Here is a 23,337-nt window from a genome sequence, read left to right as displayed (position 1 = left end):
TGAGAATCCTAAGCGTCGTAAATCTTGCGTGAATCCAGGAAAATCATCGGCATCCACTGCAAGACCAAATCGCTTTGGAAAGAAGATAATGCTCTGTGTTTGGTGGGATCAGGAAGTTTTTAATCGATTACGAGCTGCTAAAACCTGGTGAAACCGTTAACACTCATCGCTACCAACAGAAAATGATCGATTTAAATTGAGCACCACGTGAAAAACGACCGGAATATCGAGTAAGGCAACACAAAGTGGTATTACTCCATGAGAACGCCCCATGACACACAGAGAAGGGGTCAGGGAAATGATCGAGGCGTTGAGTTTGGAAATACTAGGGTATGCGGCTTGTTCTCCAGACTTGGCTCCCTCCGATTATCATCTGTTTGCATCACTGGCACATGCTCTCGCTGAACAACGCTTCAGTTCGTATGAAAACGTACGAAAATGGTTCGCGGACTCCTTCGCTTCAAAAGAAGAACTGTTTATTTGGCGTGGCATTCATAGCCTGCCGGACAGGTGGGAGAAATCTATAACAATGGAGATTATTTTGAATAAAATATGATTTATCAGTTTCAAACAACAGACGTATAATTATCGCAACCAAATTCCGGTCTCATACTTCTACACCTGGTACTGTGTGTACAGAAACGGCCTGTGCCTAGCCAACTCAAGCCTCTCCCCTGGGTGTTCACATTGCTCACCGTGGCCGGTACGAAGAGAAAGGGGAAAATTGATTGGTCCGATTTTCATGTTGTGCAACCTCTTGGCTAAGTCTACGCCACATCGTTTTAAGAACTTGCATTTTCCTTAAAAGCCCCCACGTTTCGTTTGTACAATTTTTTAAATTCCATAATGTATCTGAATCGATTTTGAAAGAAGTAAGCGGTTAAAAAATCTGATTTTAGCACGCTTCATACTATTGCATCTTATATTATTAATAAACCATTTACCTTTTCATAACTCGAACAGTCATTGTGAAATGACGCTATTCGTCAACAACGTTCGCTTGATTTAGAAATCTTCTAGCGAAAATGTTTGATAGTGAGTAGCTTACTGCAAGATACGTTTTAGACCACACATTATTGCGAGTGAAATATGGCTAAAAGCACAAAATAATTTTTGAAATGTTAGTGACACTGATGTCTATGTCCATTCACAAGCAAATGGAAGTTAGTGAGTGGCGTCAATGCCACGATAGTAACCCTACGGAGTTGGCAGGGGTTTAGCTTGCTTTAGTGCAGTATCAAACACTGCAGGATGTAAGAATCAAGTCATTAGCTATCATTTCACGCCTACGGTCAGCTCTTCGTATTATCTTAATTATTTATGTGCAGAAAAATCCAAATATGTACAAATTTTTCTCTCGACAACATCCAATTTAAGTGGACAATCACCTGCTATGATTTTACAGTGGACCACACCTCGGAGCATAAAAGGCAAACAGTTACTTGTCATCCACATCCTGAAATGTACATTTCTGATTTGGAAGCAGAGGAGAAGAATAATTTAATTTAAGATGAGATTTTGCTATCGATAGACTAATAAAAGCTTGCATTATTCTACTTCATTCCTTTAAAGTAGGAGATGAAAAACGGCAGATGCTGAAAAATGTAACTACATTTATAGATGTTTCTATTTCTAAGTTTGAGTTGTATGCAAGATGTTCTTTTTGACAGATTCGATTTTGTAGTTCTGAGGAAGTGTACTACGACATGGTGTAAATACTTACATGCTTCAGAACGACCCTGTCTCCACTTTCAAACAGATGGGCGTAGCTCTGACGAATAGTATTTCAGAAATTACCGCAATAAAAAGATAGCTAAGTGGAACTGCGTTTCAATGGACGTTTTTCGGGATCAATAGATGATAAAATTATTAAGTTCCCCTTGTCTATAAGCTGCTTCCATTTTAATTGTTCCACTTTAACTGAAAGAAGAGTGCGCGGATTCACCGTAGCCCCAAACACTGCGGGACAAGTAAATAAAACAGTGTCGAGTGATGTGTTAGATCCTCCTTCAGTTCAAACCAGTTTAAAGTGAGACCCGTATGTCTCTCCATTTTCTTTTGTTTCCGTGTAGTTTTTTCCTTGTTTGTTGGGCTTGTCCCCGGCAGCAAGGGATCTTCATCGCTATCTAGTTAGAGCCACCTTACATAACAATGACTTCATTTTTTCCGTTGGTTTTGTTTTCACATCATCGTGACTCGTAGAAAATCGAACCACAAAAAAAATGCGTGGCTTTGGACTCACCCCACGAACGGTGACCGACCTTTAGGAGAGTTTTTTCTTACATGAAGAACTAAGAAACATCGGTGAAAAAGTTTTACTCACAATGCAAAACGAGTAACAACGCATTTCAGTGTCAGCTGAAGAACATTCAAGACAAAAATTTCAAAACAGAAGTTATTTTGACGGAAATACAGCACAGTAAGAAAAGTTGTCTACAATGATGAACTAAGTTGAGTTGATGTAGAAAAATCCAGCCACACCCTAAATTATAAACTAATAATAAAGAAAAACTTTCACATACAAAGGCACCAGCAGAAGGAAAACAGGTTAGAAATGAGTACACTACACTACGCAAAAACACACTACTTAATACATTAAAGAAACTCTACAGAAAAGACAACGTAACGTTTGGTTGCAGATGAAACGTTACCATTACATGCTAATCTACAAATGGACTTGCAGAAGAGTATAATGTAAAATAACGTAATGACAAAAACAAAGAAAACTGTCCTTTAGGTCTAATTTTCGTAGATCAGTTACTCAAAACATGTTCACATTTTACAGATTTTTGTAAAGGAATCCCACCGGTGGTGGCACAGAGGACCTTACATCTAATAATAATTATTGCTGTTTGTACTTGCACGGTCCGTTGGAGGGGTGGCAAAGTGCCGTTCCTGTCTGACCCAGTAACTCCTGTGGAAGAAGTATGGGCATTTCAGCTATCTCCGTGCAGTGAATGTCAACGTCTGTGAAATGCTTGCGAATCGCGTTACTCAGGCAGGACTTGCGGATCAGCACAATATTTACACAATCGGATGTGGAAAATGGCCTAAAAACCACATCCAGGCTGACCGGTATACCGACCCTCATCCTTAACCCTCCAGGTGGATTCGAACCGGAGGGCTGACAGACCTTCCCGAATCCCAGAAGTAACTCATTGAGAGCATGCTGTATTAATATTCATATTCAGTACGATGAAGATCTGAAGGCGTGGCACTGATGTCAAAATTCTGAACACAGGTCTGGTGAATGATGACTAACTAATCCGGTAGCAGTTCCAGTGTGGTTCTTGTGTTGGAGACAGTGTGTGAAGTCCTGGCACGTTAGTAGTGCACGCTGTGACACTCGGCAACCACTGGATAACTGGCGACAATCGCAGGAAGTGATACCAGCTGACGGGAAGTGCTGGGTTCCGTGCTGTGACAACTGCCCGGGTGAAGTGAGTGTCCGCTCCAGTCAGTGGTTGGTGGACGAATATTCATTTTCGAACTGTTTTCTGATGTCAGGCGGAAGTAGAATGTAGTCCCCGTAACCAGTTTCCTCCGTGGCGTCAGAGCATACTGTGGCGGATGCAAATGACTTACAGGGGAATCTCTTGCTGCGAAGTGAAGTCAAAATTTTAGACTGTTATCGAGGTTCGTGGTGGCGTGTCACATCCAGAGTCTGGTAAAACTAACTTCTCCCCTCGATATTATTTGTGACAAGCAAGAATACTACTGCTGTTGCTGCTCGTTTGGTTCGATGCAATTTAAGCTGTGACTTTAGGTTCGTGCCGAAACAAACCATCGGAAATCGCGACATATTAGGATGTAAACAGTCCTATATTTGTGACAAGCAGTAGTATTAATGTCAGTGCCGCTCATTTCATACAAAGCAATTCAACTTGTGCTCTTAGGTTCCCGCCTGACCACATTCCTGGAAATCAAAACATAATCGCAAAAGACAGCCATGTATGTGAGACACACAAGAACAGAAATGTGACTGAAGTCGCAAAATCGAAGATACTGACTGTTGAGAGACGGACTCTTATAACTACAACGAATATTGCAGAGCACGGTTTTATTGTATTAACGTCTTCTGACATTATCTTTCCTGCTATGGCGTCCTCACGACTTTTACTTCCAATGTGTCATTAACTGACATTTAATTGTAACAGTAATTATCACGAACTACATTTGTGTAATAAAACGTTCAATGTGATGTTGCCTTGAAAAGCCATACTATCGGTAACATGAGTGTTATAATACAAAAACAGCGAAACACATATATTCATATCGTACGCTAAGATCTTCGCTTATTGATTGCTATCGAGTTTAGTGCTCGCATCGACTTTTAATGGAACACACGTAATTTTAAGTCACTTCCGAGTCGGGTGAAGTGAGTCCAGATTTATCGTGGGAGTATAGTATATGGTTCCTGTTAGTGCGTCCTTTGTGGTGACTGAGCTTACCCGTGTGGTGCTCATTGTATGTATGTATTGTATGTCAACCGTGACGGAGGGGGGGGGGGGGGGACTAGAAACGACGGAGGGGCTCCGCTCCCTCCGCAGCCGCAGTGGTCCACAATCCTACTACGACTACCGCAGTCCACGTCACCCCTCCGCCACCCCAGGGTTATTGTGCGCCAGGGAACGTCTCACACCAAACGAGTGTGACTCCTATGTTTGCGTGGTAGAATGATGGTGGTGTACGCGTACGTGGAGAACTTGTTTGCGCAGCAATCGCCGACGAAGTGTAGCTGAGGCTGAATAAGGGGAACCAGCCCGCATTCGGCGTGGCAGATGGAAAACCGCTTGAAAACCATCCACAGACTGGCCGGCTCACCGGACCTCAACACAAGGCCGCCGGACGGATTCGTGCCGGAGACCAGGCGCTCATTCCCGCCCGGAAAGCCGTGCGTTAGACCGCACAGCTTACCGGGTGGGCTGTGGTTCCCATAATGGAGTCTGGCACCAGACAACGTGGTTCGAAACAGCCTGAAAAACATAGCAAGGGCGTTGCTGGGTGAGTTGCGCTGAGAAATAACTATTCAGAGGAAAAGTCCGAATTACTTAGTTCTGGAGTTGGGCAGTCAGACCATTGCGAGTACGAATTGGAACGGCACGCCACAGACGGTGCCGCCAAATTAGATCTTCGATTGCTTTCCTAAAAGCGACGAATACGGCGATACAAAAATTGGACACGGGACGGTAGTAAGGATCTAAACTGCACCAAAGAGAACAGTTGACAGTAGTTGCATCTGCCGTGCCGTTCGAATTTGCGGACGCAACCGCCAGATCTTCTCAGGCTGCTTCTGATCATCCTGTGTAGCTGTGTCCCGTATCTGAAGGCGGAAAGAGCATGCGAGTCAATACTAGCCTGTCCCGAAACAAAATTAGAATTGTTGTTGTTGTGGTCTGCAGTCCTGTGACTGGTTGGATGCAGCTCTCCATGCTACTCTATCCTGTGCAAGCTTCTTCATCTCCCAGTACTTACTGCAACCTACATCCTTCTGAATCTGCTTAGTTTATTAATTTTTTGGTCTCCCTTTACGATTTTTACCCTCCACGCTGCCCTCCAATGCTAAATTTGTGATCCCTTGATGCCTCAGAACATGTCCTACCAACCGATCCCTTCTTCTTGTCAAGTTGTGCCACAAACTCCTCTTCTCCCCAATTCTATTCAATACCTCCTCATTAGTTATATGGTCTACCAATCTAATCTTCAGTATTCTACTGTAGCACCACATTTCGAAAGCTTCTATTCTCTTCTTGTCCAAACTTTTATCGTCCATGTTTCACTTCCATACGTGGCTACGCTCCGTACAATTACTTCCAGAAATGACTTCCTGACAAATCTATACTCGACGTTAACAAATTTGTCTTCTTCTGAAACGATTTCCTTGCCATTGCCAGTCTACATTTTATATCCTCTCTACTTCAACCATCATCAGTTATTTTGCTCCCCAAATAGCAAAACTCGTCTATACTTTAAGTGTCTCATTTCCTAATCTAATTCCCTCAGCATCACCCGACTTAGTTCGACTACATTCCATTATCCTTGTTTTGTTTTTGTTGGTGTTCATCTTATATCCTCCTTTCAAGACACTGTCCATTCCGTGCAACTGCTCTTCCAAGTCCTTTGCACACTCTTTCAGAAATACAACGTCATTGGTGAAGCTCAAAGTTGTTATTTCTTCTCCATGGATTTTAATACCTACTCCAATTTTTTCTTTTGTTTCCTTTATTGCTTGCTCAATATACAGAATGAATAACATCGGGGAGAGGCTACAACCCTGTCTCACTCCCTTCCCAACCACTGCTTCCCTTTCATGTCCCTCGACTCTTATAAGTGCCATCTGGTTTCTGTACAAATTGTAAATAGCCTTTCGCTCCCTGTATTTTACCCCTGCCGCCTTTTGAATTTGAAAGAGAGTATTCCACTCAACATTGTCAAAAGCTTTCTCTAAGTCTACAAGTGCTAGAAACGTAGGTTTGCCTTTCTTTAATCTTTCTTCTAAGATAAGTCGTAGAGTCAGTATTGCTTCACGTGTTCCAATATTTCTACGGAATCCAAACTGATCTTCCCCAAGGTCGGGTTCTGCCAGTTTCTCCATTCGTCTGTAAAGAATTCGCGTTAGTATTTTGCAGCTGTGACTTATTAAACTGATAGTTCGGTAATTTTCACATCTGTCAACACCTGCTTTCTTTGGTATTGGAATTATTATATTCTTCTTGAAGTCTGAGGGTATTTCGCCTGTCTCGTACATCTTGCTCTCGAGATCGTAGAGTTTTGTCAGGGCTGGCTCTCCCAAGGCCGTTAGTAGTCCTAGCGGAATGTTGTCTATTCCCGAGGCCTTGTTTGGCCTCAGGTCTTTTAGTGCACTGTCAAACTCTTCACGCAGCTGCCGCACGTAGAGGGCGCCTTTACGGACCGCGCCCGTTGCTTTCTCTTCCCCGCCAGGCACGCGAGTCGGCGCTGCTGGTGGCGTTGTACGCGGCGACGCTGCAGCCGCCGCCGTCGCCGCCGCCGGAGGCGGACGCTCTGCTGGAGGCTGCGCTGGAGCTGTCTCTGGACGGGCGGCGGCGCGTGCGCCAGGCGGCGCTGGAGCTGGCGGCTGCGGCGGCGGCGCGCGCTGACCCCCGGTGCCTGGAGGCGGCGCTGCGGGGGCTGGCGGAGAGCCGTTCCCCGGCCGCCGCCGCCGCCGCGCGGGCCCGCCTCGCCCGCCCCCAGCTGCCCGCCCCCGCGCCCGACGGCCTGCTGCGCTACGGCCTCCACCTGCCCAGGGGCGCCGCCGCCTTCGCCGCCCCGCAAGGTAGTCTCTGCTCTGTCTGTCACAGAGCTAAAGATCGCTCACCTTTTCATAGATTATCTATAGTAGTACGTATTAATAGACGACCTTCACAAAGAGGGTCCGCACACTTTCCAGTCTATACAGGGTGTTACAAAAAGGTACGGCCAAACTTTCAGGAAAAATTCCTCACACACAAAGAAAGAAAGTATGTTATGTGGACATGTGTCCGGAAACGCTTACATTCCATGTTAGAGCTCATTTTATTACTTCTCTTCAAATCACATAAATCATGGAATGGAAGCACACAGCAACAGAACGTACCAGCGTGACTTCAAACACTTTGTTACAGGAAATGTTCAAAATGTCTTCTGTTAGCGAGGATACATGCATCCACCCTCCGTCGCATGGAATCCCTGATGCGCTGATGCAGCCCTGGGGAATGGCGTATTGTATCACAGCCGTCCACAATACGAGCACGAAGAGTCTCTACATTTGATACCGGGGTTCCGTAGACAAGAGCTTTCAAATGCCACACATTATGAAAGTCCAGAGGGTTGAGGTCAGGAGAGCGTGGAGGCCATGGAATTGGTCCGCCTCTACCACTCCATCGGTCACCGAATCTGTTGTTGAGAAGCGTACGAACACTTCGACTGAAATGTGCAGGAGCTCCATCGTGCATGAACCACATGTTGTGTCTTACTTGTAAAGTCACATGTTCGAGCAGCACGGGTAGAGTATCCCGTATGAAATTATGATAACGTGCTCCATGGAGCGTAGGTGGAAGAACGTGGGGCCCAATTTAGGCATCACCAACAATGCCTGCCCAAACGTTCACAGAAAATCTGTGTTGATGACGTGATTGCACAATTGCGTGCGGATTCTCGTCAGCCCACAAATGTTGAGAGTGAAAATTTACAATTTGATCACGTTGGAATGAAGCCTCATCCGTAAAGAGAACATTTGCTCTGAAATGAGGATTGACACATTGTTGGATGAACCATTCGCAGAAGTGTACCCGTGGAGGCCAGTCAGCTGCTGATAGTGCCCGCACACGCTGTACATGGTACGGAAACAACTGGTTCTCCCGTAGCACTCTCCATACAGTGATATGGTCAACGTTACCTTGAACAGCAGCAACTTCTCTGACGCTGACATTAGGGTTATCGTCAACTGCACGAAGAATTGCCTCGTCCGTTGCAGGTGTCCTCGTCGTTCTAGGTCTTCCCCAGTCGCGAGTCATAGGCTGGAATGTTCCGTGCTCCGTAAGAAGCCGATTGATTGCTTCGAACGTCTTCCTGTCGGGTCCCTTTCGTTCTAGAAATCTGTCTCGATACAAACGTACCGCGCTACTTCTACTGCCCCGTGCTAATCTATACATCAAATGGGTATCTGCTAACTCCGCATTTGTAAACAACGCATGTCAACACAAGCACCGAAGTCAACATTACCTTCCTTCAATTGGGCCAACTGGCGGTGAATCGAGGAAGTACAATAAATAATGACGAAACTAAAATGAGCTCTCACATGGAAATTAAGCGTTTCCAGACACATGTCTACATAACATCTTTTCTTTATTTGTGTGTGAGGAATGTTTCCTGAAAGTTTGGCCATACCTTTTTGTAACACCTGTATATCAGATGCGCTGCAATGTTTTGGGATTCAGAGAGTCAGAGTCAAAATGATATTATCCACATGTATTAAAACTATGCTTGCTAGATGTAACCAGCTTACGTTGTATGATCAAAATTTTCCGGACACCCTATATAATGGGAAATTTAAAATTTTCCCGTCTAACTAAATGTTCGAAAGGATTTCGACATTGCAGCCGGTCGATTTAAACTTCACGATATTTTAACTGGACACCTGCCAGTCGTCTTCACATTAGCCATGGAAGACTGACGAAGACGTTCACCGCACCGCCCCATATATAGCGGGCTGATAGTATTCTCGCGTATGGGTCAGAGCCAGAGTAACACATTTCGTAAAGACTGCCACTTCAAGCAAAATAATGGAGAAGGTCAATCATGCTATTGTTAAGGAGAGAATCTGTTATACGAAACGAAGTTGGATGCCATTACAGAAAAAATGTTCCACTTACATCTTAACGTTGTAGCACTTCTCTCTCCTGTATCCTGGGATTGGTTTGACGGAGTGCCTCCAGCCAAGTTTGACTGGTACGTAACGATGCAAGTTCTCGGCAGATGTCAAAATTTGATCGTTTGGTGCCACAACAGCCGTCGTCACAGGGAACAGGTGCACGACGTTCCGTTGACAACGTCACAGACTATGGTGTGGCCTATACATGACAAACAACACGCTCAGTGAATGAACGCTGCACGGAACATAAACGTTGCACTCAACTTTTGCAACCTAGCAAGTCTGCAGTTGCGGAACATTAATCACCAAAGCCGTTCAATTAAGTACGACAAAACATTAATTTTGGTTAAAGCAATTTCTTTCTGGGACTCCATTAAAAAGGAATTCGTTGAAATACGCATAGCGGAAAATCTAATGAATCGTGACAGATGCTACCAGCTGAATGGTGCGCGGAATCCCGTCATCTCCGACATTTGCTCCAGACGATGACTGCGCCGTCCCTCTGACGCACGCGCGGCAGTAGCCTCAGCGTGATATATGGGGCAGACCGGAGAACGTAATCGTTGACGTCACCTTCCTCGCCCTTTATCCTACCCTTCAACGGTCCCAACATACCCTACAAACCCACCTTGACCAGTTCACTGCTTGGTGCAACCAGTGGTTCCTCTGTGTCAACCCCTCCAACACCCAGGCGATCATCGTAGGCCGCACCACCCGCTCCTTCCGTCTCGGTGATTTGTACCTCACCATTTATTGCCGTCCCATCCACATCACCCCTACCCTTAAATATCTTGGCCTCACACTCGACCGCCACCTCGCCTGGACTCCCCATCTCCTTACAATCCAACACAAAGCTCACAACAGACTCCGCCTCCTGAAATTCCTGTCCAGCTGGACATGGAGACTGCATCCTTCCACCATCCTTCACACCTACAAATCCTTCATCCGCCCCATCCTTTGTTATTCCAGCGTTGCTTGGATTTCCGCCCCTCCCATGTTCTGTAAAGCCCTCCAAATCCTCGAACGCCATGCACTCTGCCTCGCCTTTTGCATCCGCCTCCCGTCCCACACACGCATCCTCTGTGACCTCATCCCCCTTCCCCACCTTCTCCTTTTCCTTGAACACATCCGCACCCTTTATGTTGTCCGCCGACTCGATCCCCCTCACCCTCTGGTGTCTCCCTTCCTCTCCACCCCCAGCCTCATTGCCGTGCCATTACTATTGTGTTCCACCCCCTCTTCATCTCCACACCATCCACCTCCTTTCCCAACGCAACTTCCAGCATGTACCTCTCCTACCAACTCCAACCCCACCTTCCTCCTGCCTCCTGCCCCTCCCTTCTCCTGAGCGGCTTTCCCCCTCTTATGCCCCGTCCCTCTCCTGTGCTCCACTACCCGCTACAGTGTCTCTGCACTCCCTCCTGCTTTATCTTTCCTCTGCATCTCCCGCTCTGCCCGTCTCCTGCCTTTTGGTGCGCCCCCCCTGCCCCCCCCCCGTTCCTCTTCCTCCCGCCCCCAATCCCCCCTCCCCTCTTTTTTCCTCTTCTCCGACCTCCAGTCCTCTGGCTGGTGCCTACCAGCGGTTTTTATTCTTTGTGAGTGTTCCCTCGTTTCCAGTGGTTTTGTTTTCTTAAGTGTCTTGATCTGTGTGATTTTTATGCTGTGGCCGACTTTTCACTTGTGTTTGACTCCAGTGATTTTAAGTACGCAACGAATTGCCAACTGTGTTCTTTTAACTTTATGTCGTCTTTTTAATTGTCCCCATATTAGTCTATATTTTAACTCCCATCATCTCCATTTACTGTATTTTTATGTTCTCCTCTTTTACTCCCATTTTTTATGTAAGAGTTCCCCTTGTATTCCTGTTAAAGCCATTTGGATGAAGAGCGGTGGGCTGTGCCACTGCCAGCCCTCTCCTGACCATATGGGGCAGGGGAATGAAATTACAATAAAGGAAAAAAAAGTATTTGTCACTCTTCGACAGCTCACCTGAAGATGGCTGGCAGGTGCCCAGTCGCAATATTGTGGAGTGAAGTTTACGGCAACCGGCTGCAATTCCGAAATCTCTTCGAAACCTATGTAATGCTACATTCACCACCAAATATCACGACCGGCGGACTTGGCAGTAGAAAAGGAGGCGGAGATATTGTGCCACCAGCAGAGAAATAATAACAGCAGAATGTATTGCTGTGGAAAGCTCAGTGACTGCGAACGTGGACTAGTCAACTGACGTCACCTGAGTAACACATGTGACAGGAACATTTCAACACTTCCGAACCTCCTAAGTCGATTGTTTGTAATGCGATAGTGAAGCAGAATCACGATTGGAGAATCACAGTTAAAAGAAGACCAGGCAGGCCTCATGTAATGACGGAGAGCGACGGTCGAGGTATATCGAGGATCGTTCTAAGAAATCGCCTAAAATCAGCGGAGCGACTTAATCATGAGTTCCAGAGTGCTGCCAGACCACCAGTCCAGCTGACATACAAGCTATGCGTGAGAAAAATAATGGCATACAGTGGTGAAGCAGGTCCTCATAAGAAACACATTTCCGTCTTCAGCGCCATGCGACGATTGAGGTGGTCTAAAGGGCGAAGCCACTGCACAGTGGATCACTAGAAACGAGCGGTTTGTAGTTACATAACACACTACACCCTGTGGCAATCCGATGGAGAGGCCTGAGTTCGGCAGTTGCCTGCAGAATATCATCTACAATCAAATGTAGAGCCTCCAGTGAACTGCAGATGAGCTGATGATATACTATGACTGTGTTTCTCATAGTTACGATATGATACCTTTATTGCGCTTAAGGAAACGCTAAATACTGAAGAATCTGATCACAGTTTACAGCATTCTGCAGTGTGTACAGTAGAGGAACAATTCGGAGACGATGATTCTTTTCATCAGTATGGTGGTGCATTATGTCATTGAACGCAGTCTATGAGGCAATTGTTTGTGGACAATAAAATTCCTGAAATGGACTGTTCTGCCTAGAGTCCCCACCTGAATCCGATGGACCACGTACGGAAGGAGTCATATTGCTCAGTGGGAATGGATTTTTTTAGTCGATTAATCATCAGCGGAAAAATGCTGCTATCGGAACACAAAAAAGGCGAATATGCTCCTTTTTAAAAGACTCTGAAAAGTTGGGTATCAGCAACCTAATTCTACCTTCCTCAACACCTTGAAAGTATTTTCCAAAAGTTTTGACCTGCGAATGCATTCGGCACTCTTTTATAACATGTAACTCTCTTGTCACTCCCACAATCTCCCATAACTGTAACACCCACTAGTCCAACGCTGTGAGTCGCTCTTACCCACCCATTCCCACTTGCATATTCTCACTCAGCCCAGTTCACAGCCGGCCGGTGTGGCCGAGCGGTTCTAGGGGCTTCGGTCTGAAACCGCGTGACCGCTACTATCACAGGTTCGAATCGTGCCTCGGGCATGGATGTGTGTGATGTCCTTAGGTTAGTTAGGTTTAAGTAGTTCTAGGTTCTAGGGAACTGATGACCTCAGATATTAAGTCCCATAGTACTCAGAGCCATTTGAAGCATTGAACCCTGTTGTTATCTCTGTGTGTCTCTCTAACTGTCGCTGTCATCCATGTCACAGTTCTGTCCTACGACTACTCCTTTCTCCTCACTTTGTCACAGTCTGCCTCTTGCTCTCTCTTACTGTTGTTATCTCACTCATTCCATCCTACTGCTGCTGTCTCTTCTCACTGTCACTATTTCTCTCTCTTCCCCTTTGTCATTGTCGTAGACTCTGTCTCTCGCTCACTTCCACTTTTTCCATCTCTTTATTCTTCTCCCACTTGCACTGCCCAATCACTCTTTTCCTTGCACTGTTCTGTCAGCGTCAACTATGTTCCACTGCCGCTGTGTCCTCTCAGTCCTCTCATTCTGTCACGTTGCCATCATCTCCTTCGCTCTTTCAACAACACAACCACTGTCTACTGTCTCCCAATATTTATTATTTTTACGTCTCTTTCTCACTGCCACTATCTGCTTCACTGTCAGTACAAAACAGCGTGAATAAGTTCGCATGCCGAAGCTTTTGGGGAAATGTTTAAAGGTGCTGAAGAATGAAGAATGAGGCAGATGGTACCATGTTTTTAAGACTCTTTCAAACAGGAACCAGTTTTTTAGACTGTTTTAAACAGGAGCATATTCACCTTTTAAGTGCTCCGATAGGGGCATTTTTCCTCTTCCTTCTTTTCCCTACCACAGCAGGTTATGTCACTTATATGAAAACAATTTGATGGGTCCGTAAAATTTTGATACTTGCTGGCACAGTAAAACTATGTGCCGCACCGAAACTCGAACTCGGGACCTTTGCTTTTCGCTGGCAAGTGCTCTACCGACAGAGCTACCCAAGCACGACTCACACCCCCTCTTCACAGCTTCAATTCTGCCAATACATTGTCTCCTAACTTCCAAATTTCACAGAAGTTCTCCTGCGAATCTTGCAAACTAGCACTCCTGTGTGAAAGGCAAAGGTCCTGATCTCGAGTCTCGGTCCGACACACAGTTTTAATTTGCCCGCAAGTTTCATATCAGCGCACGCTCCGCTGCAGAGTGAAAGTTTCATTCTGAAAATTTTGATAGCCTACTTATGTAAAATTGAAATAATGCAAAACTAAGTTAACACCTCAGACAGGATTTTAAGTCCATCAAAATTTTGCATGTGCCTCAGTACTACAACATGGGGACCCAGAACCCTTCCGATGATAACGCAGATATTTTACAGCATATTTCGAGGTGCTGTGAGACTTTATAAACTACTTTCTCGCCTCACGCCGGATTTTAAGTGAGCATTTTACGTGTACAAGTTGGGCAAATAATAAAGATGTCAAGGAAACTTTCAACATTTTTCGAGATAGGGATCTTACCAATAAGTCGTACGCATTTGAACCATTTGCAGTGCATATCCATCTTGATATTCACTGCTCGGTTTTGTTACTCAAAAGCCATGTGTTTCTGGATTGTGGATAAGGATTTTTGAAAATGGGAAGACGACACTTCGAAATAAATGTCCAGAGACTATACCGTTTAAAGCTTCGCAATTTGCTATGATTGGTTATTCAGATATCCGCTGTTGAAGGCCAAGAAATGGAGTAAAACACTTTTTTCGGTTTTTCTCAGCATCCACCCATAACATACACTGAAGCGCCAGAAAAACTGGTATAGGCATGCGTACTCAAAAACAGAGATAAGCTATGTGATCAAAAGTATCCGGACACCTGACTGAAAAGTGCTTACTAGTTCGTGGCGCCCTCCATAGGTAATACTGGAATTCAATATGTTGTTGACCCTTCCTTGGCCTTGATGACAGCTTCCATCTCGCAGGCATACGTTCAGTCAGGCGCTGAAAGGTTTCTTGGGGAATTGCAGCCCATTTTTAGCAGAGTGCTGCACTGAGGAAAGGTGTCGGTGTCGTTCGGTGAGGCCTGGCACGAAGTGGGCGTTCCAAACCATCCCAAAGGTGTTCTGTATGATTCAGGTCAGACTCTGTGCAGGCCAGTCCATTACAGGGATGTTATTGTCGTGTAACCACTCCGCCAAAGCCCGTGCATTACGGACAGGTGCTCGGTCGTGTTGAAAGATGCAGTCGCCATCCCCGATTTGCTTTTCAACAGTGGGAAGCAAGAAGGTGCTTAAAAGATCAATGTAGGTCTGTGCTGTGATAGTGCTACGCAAAAAAACAAGGCGTGAAAGCCCCCTCCATAAAAAAAACACGACCCCACCAGAACAGCGCCGACTCGGAATTTTACTGTTATCAGGACACACGCTGGCAAACTACGTTCACCGGACATTCACAATACCCACAACCTGCCACATTGTGTACCGTGATCACTGTGCACCATGATTCGTCAGTCCACACAACGTTCTTTCACTGTTCAATCGTCCAATGTTTACGCTCCTTACACCAAACGAGGAGTCGTTTTGCATTTACCAGCGTGACGTGTAGCTTATGAGCACCCACTCGATCATGAAATCCAAGTTTTCTCACTTCCCGCCTAACTGTGTTAGTACTTGCAGTTGATGCTGATGCAGTTTTGAATCCCTGTGTGATGGTCTGCGTAGATGTCGGTCTGTAAGCTTTTATGCTGTACGTGTCCCCTATCACATCGGAAACAATGGACCTAGGGATGCTTAGGAGTGTGGAAATCTCGCGTACAGGCGTATGACACAAGTGACACCCAATCACCTGACCACTTTCGAGTTCTGCGGAACGCCCCATTCTACTCTCTCACGATTTCTACACTCCTGGAAATTGAAATAAGAACACCGTGAATTCATTGTCCCAGGAAGGGGAAACTTTATTGACACATTCCTGGGGTCAGATACATCACATGATCACACTGACAGAACCACAGGCACATAGACACAGGCAACAGAGCATGCACAATGTCGGCACTAGTACAGTGTATATCCACCTTTCGCAGCAATGCAGGCTGCTATTCTCCCATGGAGACGATCGTAGAGATGCTGGATGTAGTCCTGTGGAACGGCTTGCCATGCCATTTCCACCTGGCGCCTCAGTTGGACCAGCGTTCGTGCTGGACGTGCAGACCGCGTGAGACGACGCTTCATCCAGTCCCAAACATGCTCAATGGGGGACAGATCCGGAGATCTTGCTGGCCAGGGTAGTTGACTTACACCTTCTAGAGCACGTTGGGTGGCACGGGATACATGCGGACGTGCATTGTCCTATTGGAACAGCAAGTTCCCTTGCCGGTCTAGGAATGGTAGAACGATGGGTTCGATGACGGTTTGGATGTACCGTGCACTATTCAGTGTCCCCTCGACGATCACCAGAGGTGTACGGCCAGTGTGGGAGATCGCTCCCCACACCATGATGCCGGGTGTTGGCCCCGTGTGCCTAGGTCGTATGCAGTCCTGATTGTGGCGCTCACCTGCACGGCGCAAAACACGCATACGACCATCATTGGCACCAAGGCAGAAGCGACTCTCATCGCTGAAGCCGACACGTCTCCATTCGTCCCTCCATTCACGCCTGTCGCGACACCACTGGAGGCGGGCTGCACGATGTTGGGGCGTGAGCGGAAGACGGCCTAACGGTGTGCGGGACCGTAGCCCAGCTTCATGGAGACGGTTGCGAATGGTCCTCGCCGATACCCCAGGAGCAACAGTGTCCCTAATTTGCTGGGAAGTGGCGGTGCGGTCCCCTACGGCACTGCGTAGGATCCTACGATCTTGGCGTGCATCCGTGCGTCGCTGCGGTCCGGTCCCAGGTCTTGGTGCCCGGATACTTTCGATCACATAGTGTATGCAAACATTCACAATACGGCGCTGCAGTCGCCAACCCCTATATCAGACAACAAGTGTCTGGCGCAGTTGTTAGATCGGTTATTGCTGCTAGGATGGCAGTTTATCAAGATTCAAGTGAGTTTGAACAACGTGGTGTTACAGTCGGCACAAGAGCGATGGGACACAGCCTCTCCGGTGCAGCGATGATATGGAGATTTTCCCGTACGACCATTTCACGTGGTACCGTGTATACCAGGAATGCGGCAAAACATCAAATCTTCCGCATCGCTGCACCCGGAAAAAAGTCCTCCAAGAACTAGGCCAGCGACAGCTGACAAGAATCGTTGAACGAGACAGAAGTCCAACCCTTCCGCTAACTGCTGCAGATTTCAATGCTGGGCCATCAACAAATAACAGTGTGCGAACCGTCAGCGAAACGCCATCGATATTGGCTTTCGGAGCCGAAGGCCCACTCGTGTACCCTTGATGACTGCATGGCACAAAGTTTTACGTCCTGCCTGGGCCCATTGGATTGTTGATGACTGGAAAGAAGGTGCCTGGTCGGACGAGTCTCGTTTCAAATTTTATCTATCGGAGACAACCTCATGAATCCACGGACCCAGCATGTCAGCAGGGGACTGTTCTAGCTGGTGGAGGCTCTGTAATGGCGTGGGGCGTGTGCAGTTGGAGTGATATGGAACCCCTGATAAGTGTACATACGACTCTGACAGGTGACACGTACATAGGCGTCCTGTCTGATCTCCTGCATCCATTCATGTCCATTGTGGATTCGGATGGACTCGGGGAATTCCAGCAAGACAATGCGACACCCCACACGTCCAGAATAGCTACAGAAATACTCTTCTGAGTTTAAACACTTCCGCTGGCCACCAAAATCCTCAGGATTCATGGTTTCTGTTCCCTCCAGCAGACGTTACTCGAGTCCATGCCACGTGTTGTTGTTGCACTTCTGCGTGCTCGCGGAGCCCTACATCATATTAGACAGGTGTACTAATTTCTTTGGCTCTTAAGTGTAAATGTTGCCTCCATAAGCTTCTTAAGGCGCATGGTGGACCACATCTAACAGAAAAAGTACCAAGTGATTTGCTGCATTTGCCTAAGCTGGAGAAAGTTTATAATATTTAAATTTTGACCATGTGCTGTAGGATAGTGACAATAAGGCGATGCTTCTGTTTGGTATACCAATGGTCGCTAGCCCAAGGGCTGTCCTTAATACTTGAACCTATGTTTGTATCAGCAACAGAACTCGAGGTATGAGCCCTGGCGTTTTGGTAGATACTGCATGGCTGCCGGTAATGGCATACAGTCACGAAAGCAACAAGTAACGAATAGAATGAGATTTTCACTGTGCAGCGCAGTGTGCGCTGATATGAAACTTCTTGGCAGGTTAAAACTGTGTGCCGGACCGAGGCTTGAACTCGGGACCTCTGCCTTTCGCAGGCAAGTGCTCTACCATCTGAGCTACCCAAGCACGACTCACGCCCCGTCCTCACAGCTTTACTTCTGCCAGTATCTCGTCTCCTAGCTCCCAAAGGTCCCGAGTTCGAGTCTCGGTGCGGCACACAATTTTAATCTCCCCGGAAGTTTCACATCAGTGCACACTCCGCTGCAGAGTGAAAATCTCATTCTGCAAACATCCCCCAGGCTGTGGCTAAGCCATGTCTCCGCAGTATCTTTTCTTTCAGGAGTGCTAGTTTTGCGAGAGTCGCAGGAGAGCTTCTGTAAAGTTTCGAAGGTAGGAGACGAGATACTGGCAGAAGTAAAGCTGTGAGGACGGGGCGTGAGTCGTGTTTGGGTAGCTCAGTTGGTAGAGCACTTCGCCGCGAAAGGCAAAGGACCCGAGTTCGAGTCTCGTTCGGGCACACAGTTTTAATCTGTCAGGAAGTTTCAAGTAACGAATATTTTGTAACAGGTATATGTGTCGAGAATGCATCATAATATCGAAAAAGAATTGTACTCACAGTGTACTATGTGGAGAGGCCTGTATGTATGACGGCTTCAGCGGTCGGCCGCTACTGTGCAGGGGCGGACGTGTCGTGGATCCTGTCGGGCAGCGGGGCGCTGTCTGCGGGCAGCGTGCGCGCGCCTGCGCAGTCCACCACGGCGTCCAGCAGCGGCTCCTCGGATTGCGGCGCCGGAGCCGCCGGGCACAACGTCTGGGCAGACCGCCGGCGCACCCTCTCCTGGGCCGTGAGTACCGGCCGCGGCGGCGCATACCTCTTACTCAACTACTGGCGCTCCTACTTATAAATGTCGGACGATGTGCACCGTGAAGGAATTAAAAGCTAAACACCGGGCCTTTATGAGTGGCAGTCGTGAAGTTGTAATAACCACCTCTCAAAAATCAATCTCACGAACTTGTGACGGTGTTAGGTCGACTTCAGACGTTTACACTACAGTGTGGCACATTCACCACAACGCTGGACGACCTGCCTGAGATTTTGGACGTAGGGAACTCGCCCACTGGGTGCCATTCGGATAGCACACCGAACCGAGGCAACAGCGGATATGTTGCGTACGATACTGCAGCAAAGAGAGCTTCACTGCAAGTTTAAACGCAGCCAAAACCTCTCAGACAAACAGAAGCTAAACGAAGTCAAAGTTAGCATAAGGAAGGGTATACGTGAAGCGTTCAGTGAATTCAAAAAGTAAAATTCTTTGTACCGACTTGGCAGAAAATCCTAGGAAGTTCTGATCTTACGTTAAATCAGTAAGTGGCTCGAAACAGCAGATCCAGACACTCCGGGATGAAGATGGCATTGAAACACAGGATGACACGCGTAAAGCTGAAATACTAAACAACTTTTTTTCAAAGCTGTTTCACAGAGGAAGACCGCACTGCAGATCCTTCTCTAAATCCTCGCACAAACGAAAAAATGTCGGACATCGAAATAAGTGTCCAAGGAATAGAAAAGCAACTGGAATCCCTCAACAGAGGAAAGTCCACTGGACCTGACGGGATACCAGTTCGATTCTACACAGAGTACGCTAAAGAACTTGCCCCCCTTCTAACAGCCGTGTACCGCAAGTCTCTAGAGGAACGGAAGGTTCCAAGTGATTGGAAAAGAGCACAGGTAGTCCCAGTCTTCAAGAAGGGTCGTCGAGCAGATGCGCAAAACTATAGACATATATCTCTGACGTCGATCTGTTGTAGAATTTTAGAACATGTTTTTTGCTCATGTCGTTTCTGGAAACCCAGAATCTACTCCGTAGGAATCAACATGGATTCCGGAAACAGCGATCGTGTGAGACGCAACTCGCTTTATTTGTTCATGAGACCCAGATACAGGCTCGCAGGTACATGCTATTTTCCTTGACTTTCGGAAGGCGTTCGATACAGTTCCGCACTGGCACCTGATAAACAAAGTAAGAGCCTACGGAATACCAGACCAGCTGTGTGGCTGGATTGAAGAGTTTCTAGCAAACAGAACACAGCATGTTGTTCTCAATGGAGAGACGTCTACAGACGTTAAAGTAACCTCTGGAGTGCCACAGGGCAGTGTTATGGGACCATTGCTTTTCACTATATATATAAATGACCTCTTAGATAGTGTGGGAAGTTCCGTGCGGCTTTTCGTGGATGATGCTGTAGTATACAGGGAAGTTGCAGCATTTGAAAATTCTAGTGAAATACAGGAAGATCTGCAGCGCATAGGCACTTGGTGCAAGGAGTAGCAACTGACCCTTAACACAGACAAATGTAATGTATTGTGAATACATAGAAGGAAGGATCCTTTATTGTATGATTATTTGATAGCGGAACAAACATTGGTAGCAGTTACTTCTGTAAAATATCTGGGAGTATGCGTGCGGAACGATTTGAAGTTGAATGATCATATAAAATTAATTGTTGGTAAGGCGGGTATCAGGTTGAGATTCATTGGGAGAGTCCTTAGCAAATGCAGTCCATCAACAAAGGAGGTGGCTTACAAAACACTAGTTCGACCTATACTTGAGTATTGCTCATCAGTGTGGGGTCCGTACCAAATCGGGTTGACAGAGGAGATACAGAAGATCCAAAGAAGAGCGGCGAGTTTCATCACATGGTTATTTGGTAAGCGTGATAGCGTTACGGAGATGTTTAGCAAACTCAAGTGGCAGGCTCTGAAAGAGAGGCGCTCTGCAGCGCGGTGTAGCTTGCTGTCCAGGTTTCGAGAGGGTGCGTTTCTGGATGAGGTATCGAATATATTGCTTCCCCCTACTTATATCCCCAGAGGAGATCACGAATGTAAAATTAGAGAGATTAGAGCGCGCACGGAGGCTCTCCGGCAGTCGTTCTTCCCGCGAATCATACGCGACTGGAGCAGAAAAGAGCGGTAATGATAGTCGCACGTAGGGTGCCCTCCGCCGAACACCTTTGGGGTGCTTGCGGAGTATAAATGTAGATGTAGATGCAGTGCCTGTGTTGTTAAGATGTGCGATGGAGTGTTCCTTCCGACATGCATGCACAACAGCATCGTATTTATCCGTCGATACCAGGCAGCATCTTACAATTAAATGTCATCTCCCGTACTAGAATTACATAATGTGTGTACGACTGCGGGTTGTAACGCAGGAACGGCGACATGGCGGAAGTTTTTGTATGGCAGTGAATCGTTGACAGATAGCCAAACTGGTTAAGGCGACCGCTAGCGAAAAGCGAGAAATCCGGGTTCGAGTCCCGGTGTGGCGCAAATTTTCACTGTCGTCATTCCCTTATACAAGTGATGATTGTCCGTATTTGCAACTGCGAATACAATTCGAGTTTAGAAAATGTTGTAGCTGTGCGAAGCCAACCGAGATGCGTTTTAGGTCGCATAATCACCATAGATGAGTAGATGTTTCACTGTGACAAAGAAGCAAAGCAAGCAGCTGAATCACATGGATTCATCACCGCCGAAAAAGGCGAAGATCCAACCATTAGTTGCCTCGATGATGCTGCGTGGTTTTTGGAAGTTTCGTGGTGTAGTACTAACAGATTACGCTCCTGAAGGGTAAAACCGACCCAGCAGCACAGTACACACACCCACTGGCACACACGTCTGAGACCAAGGGCAGCGGTCCATGGGGTTGTGCTCCTCCTTCGGGCTAATTTTCGATAAGCTTTCTCCTGATAGTGCTCCAAGTGACTGCTTCCTCTGTCCTCGCATGAAGAAACTACTGCTTGCCAGAAGACAATGAGGCGTTTCTCGAGGTGTATTGTTTCCTAAACAGAAAGTATGCGCCGTCCGCGGTGGCCTAGCGGTTCTAGGCGCTTCAGTCCGGAACCACGCGACTGCTACGGTCGCAGGTTCGATCCTGGCTCGGGCATGGCTGAGTGTGATGTCCTTAGGTTGGTTAGGTTTAATTAGTTCAATGTTCTAGGGGACTGATGACCTTAAAAGTTAAGTCCCATAGTGCTCAGAGCCATTTGAACCAACTTTCATTTTCGCAGCTCAGCTTTTTTCGAGATGAAAATTCGATGTTCAACGCATTAAAATCTCTCTTGGCATCAGCAGGTTTCAAACGCATCCAGATTTAGATTTTGTAACTTTCCACAACTTTCCACCTAAAATCACTTAAGTATGAAACACCTTTTAGCAGATTCAATTTCTTTTAAGACGGCAAGCAGTACTGGTGTAAGAAGATAATATTTATACGCTTTAACTGGGATGTTGTGTCCCACGTCGAATCTCTTCTTATGGCTCCCAGAACACTCAAGAGGAGCATCTCAACCATATATGTATCTCTCTCTACTGCAGACCTGCTCTTAGCACCACAACTTTCTGATCCATTCTGCAGAACATCATTTGAATCCCTAACAAAATAACTTGAAATAACATTGTCGTCCATTGTGGGATACAAATGCATAAAATTTTTCTCGGAATTTCCATTGAATCTACAAAAAATTCAATATTGACAAAAATGTCAGATACTTAAACATTGGAGTAATAATGTCATTAAATTTACCTATGTCCTCTTATAATGAAATAAAATCTACTTTCTTTTATTCATCTGACAATACGTATGGGCGAATTTAATGCGCACATCCCTTATGTATGGTGACCAAAGATTAGATTTTATTATATCGTATATATGGATAAAAGATAGATTATATAATGGTAAGACAGAGATTTAGGAACCAGGTTTTAAATTGTAAGACATTTCCAGGGGCAGATGTGGACTCTGACCACAATCTATTGGTTATGACCTGTAGATTAAAACTGAAGAAACTGCAAACAGGTGGGAATTTAAGGAGATGGGACCTGGATAAACTGAAAGAACCAGAGGTTGTACAGAGTTTCAGGGAGAGTACAAGGGAACAATTGACAGGAATGGGGGAAAGAAATACAGTAGAAGAAGAATGGGTAGCTTTGAGGGATGAAGTAGTGAAGGCAGCAGAGGATCAAGTAGGTAAAAAGACGAGGGCTAGTAGAAATCCTTGGGTAACAGAAGAAATATTGAATTTAATAGATGAAAGGAGAAAGTATAAAAATGCAATAAATGAAGCAGACAAAAAGGAATACAAACGTCTCAAAAATGAGATCGACAGGAAGTGCAAAATGGCGAAGCAGGGATGGCTAGAGGACAAATGTAAGGATATAGAGGCTTATCTCACTAGGGGTAAGATAGATACTGCCTACAGGAAAATTGAAGAGACCTTTGGAGATAAGAGAACCACTTGTATGAACATCAAGAGCTCAGATGGAA

The 23,337-nt window shown here is 46.3% G+C and overlaps 2 protein-coding genes across 2 annotated transcripts in view; both read left to right on the top strand.

Annotated features, from left to right (window-relative positions):
• LOC126278915 (uncharacterized) overlaps window positions 1-23,337 on the top strand; it is a 123,583-nt gene that overhangs the window by 22,054 nt on the left and 78,192 nt on the right. The window contains exons 3-4 of the mRNA XM_049979189.1: window positions 6,943-7,294; window positions 18,692-18,858. Of these exons, the coding sequence (XP_049835146.1) occupies window positions 6,943-7,294; window positions 18,692-18,858 (519 nt within the window). The remainder of the gene's footprint in view (window positions 1-6,942; window positions 7,295-18,691; window positions 18,859-23,337) is intronic.
• Window positions 7,216-23,337, top strand: part of LOC126278654 (proline-rich protein 36-like) — a 443,922-nt gene continuing 427,800 nt past the window's right edge. The window contains exons 1-2 of the mRNA XM_049978868.1: window positions 7,216-7,294; window positions 18,692-18,858. The gene's annotated coding sequence lies outside the window, so the exon portion shown is untranslated. The remainder of the gene's footprint in view (window positions 7,295-18,691; window positions 18,859-23,337) is intronic.

Source organism: Schistocerca gregaria, chromosome 6 (assembly GCF_023897955.1).
Source record: "Schistocerca gregaria isolate iqSchGreg1 chromosome 6, iqSchGreg1.2, whole genome shotgun sequence".
In the NCBI taxonomy this organism is placed as follows: Eukaryota; Metazoa; Arthropoda; class Insecta; order Orthoptera; family Acrididae; genus Schistocerca; species Schistocerca gregaria.
This window is presented reverse-complemented; position numbering and strand designations above follow the sequence as displayed.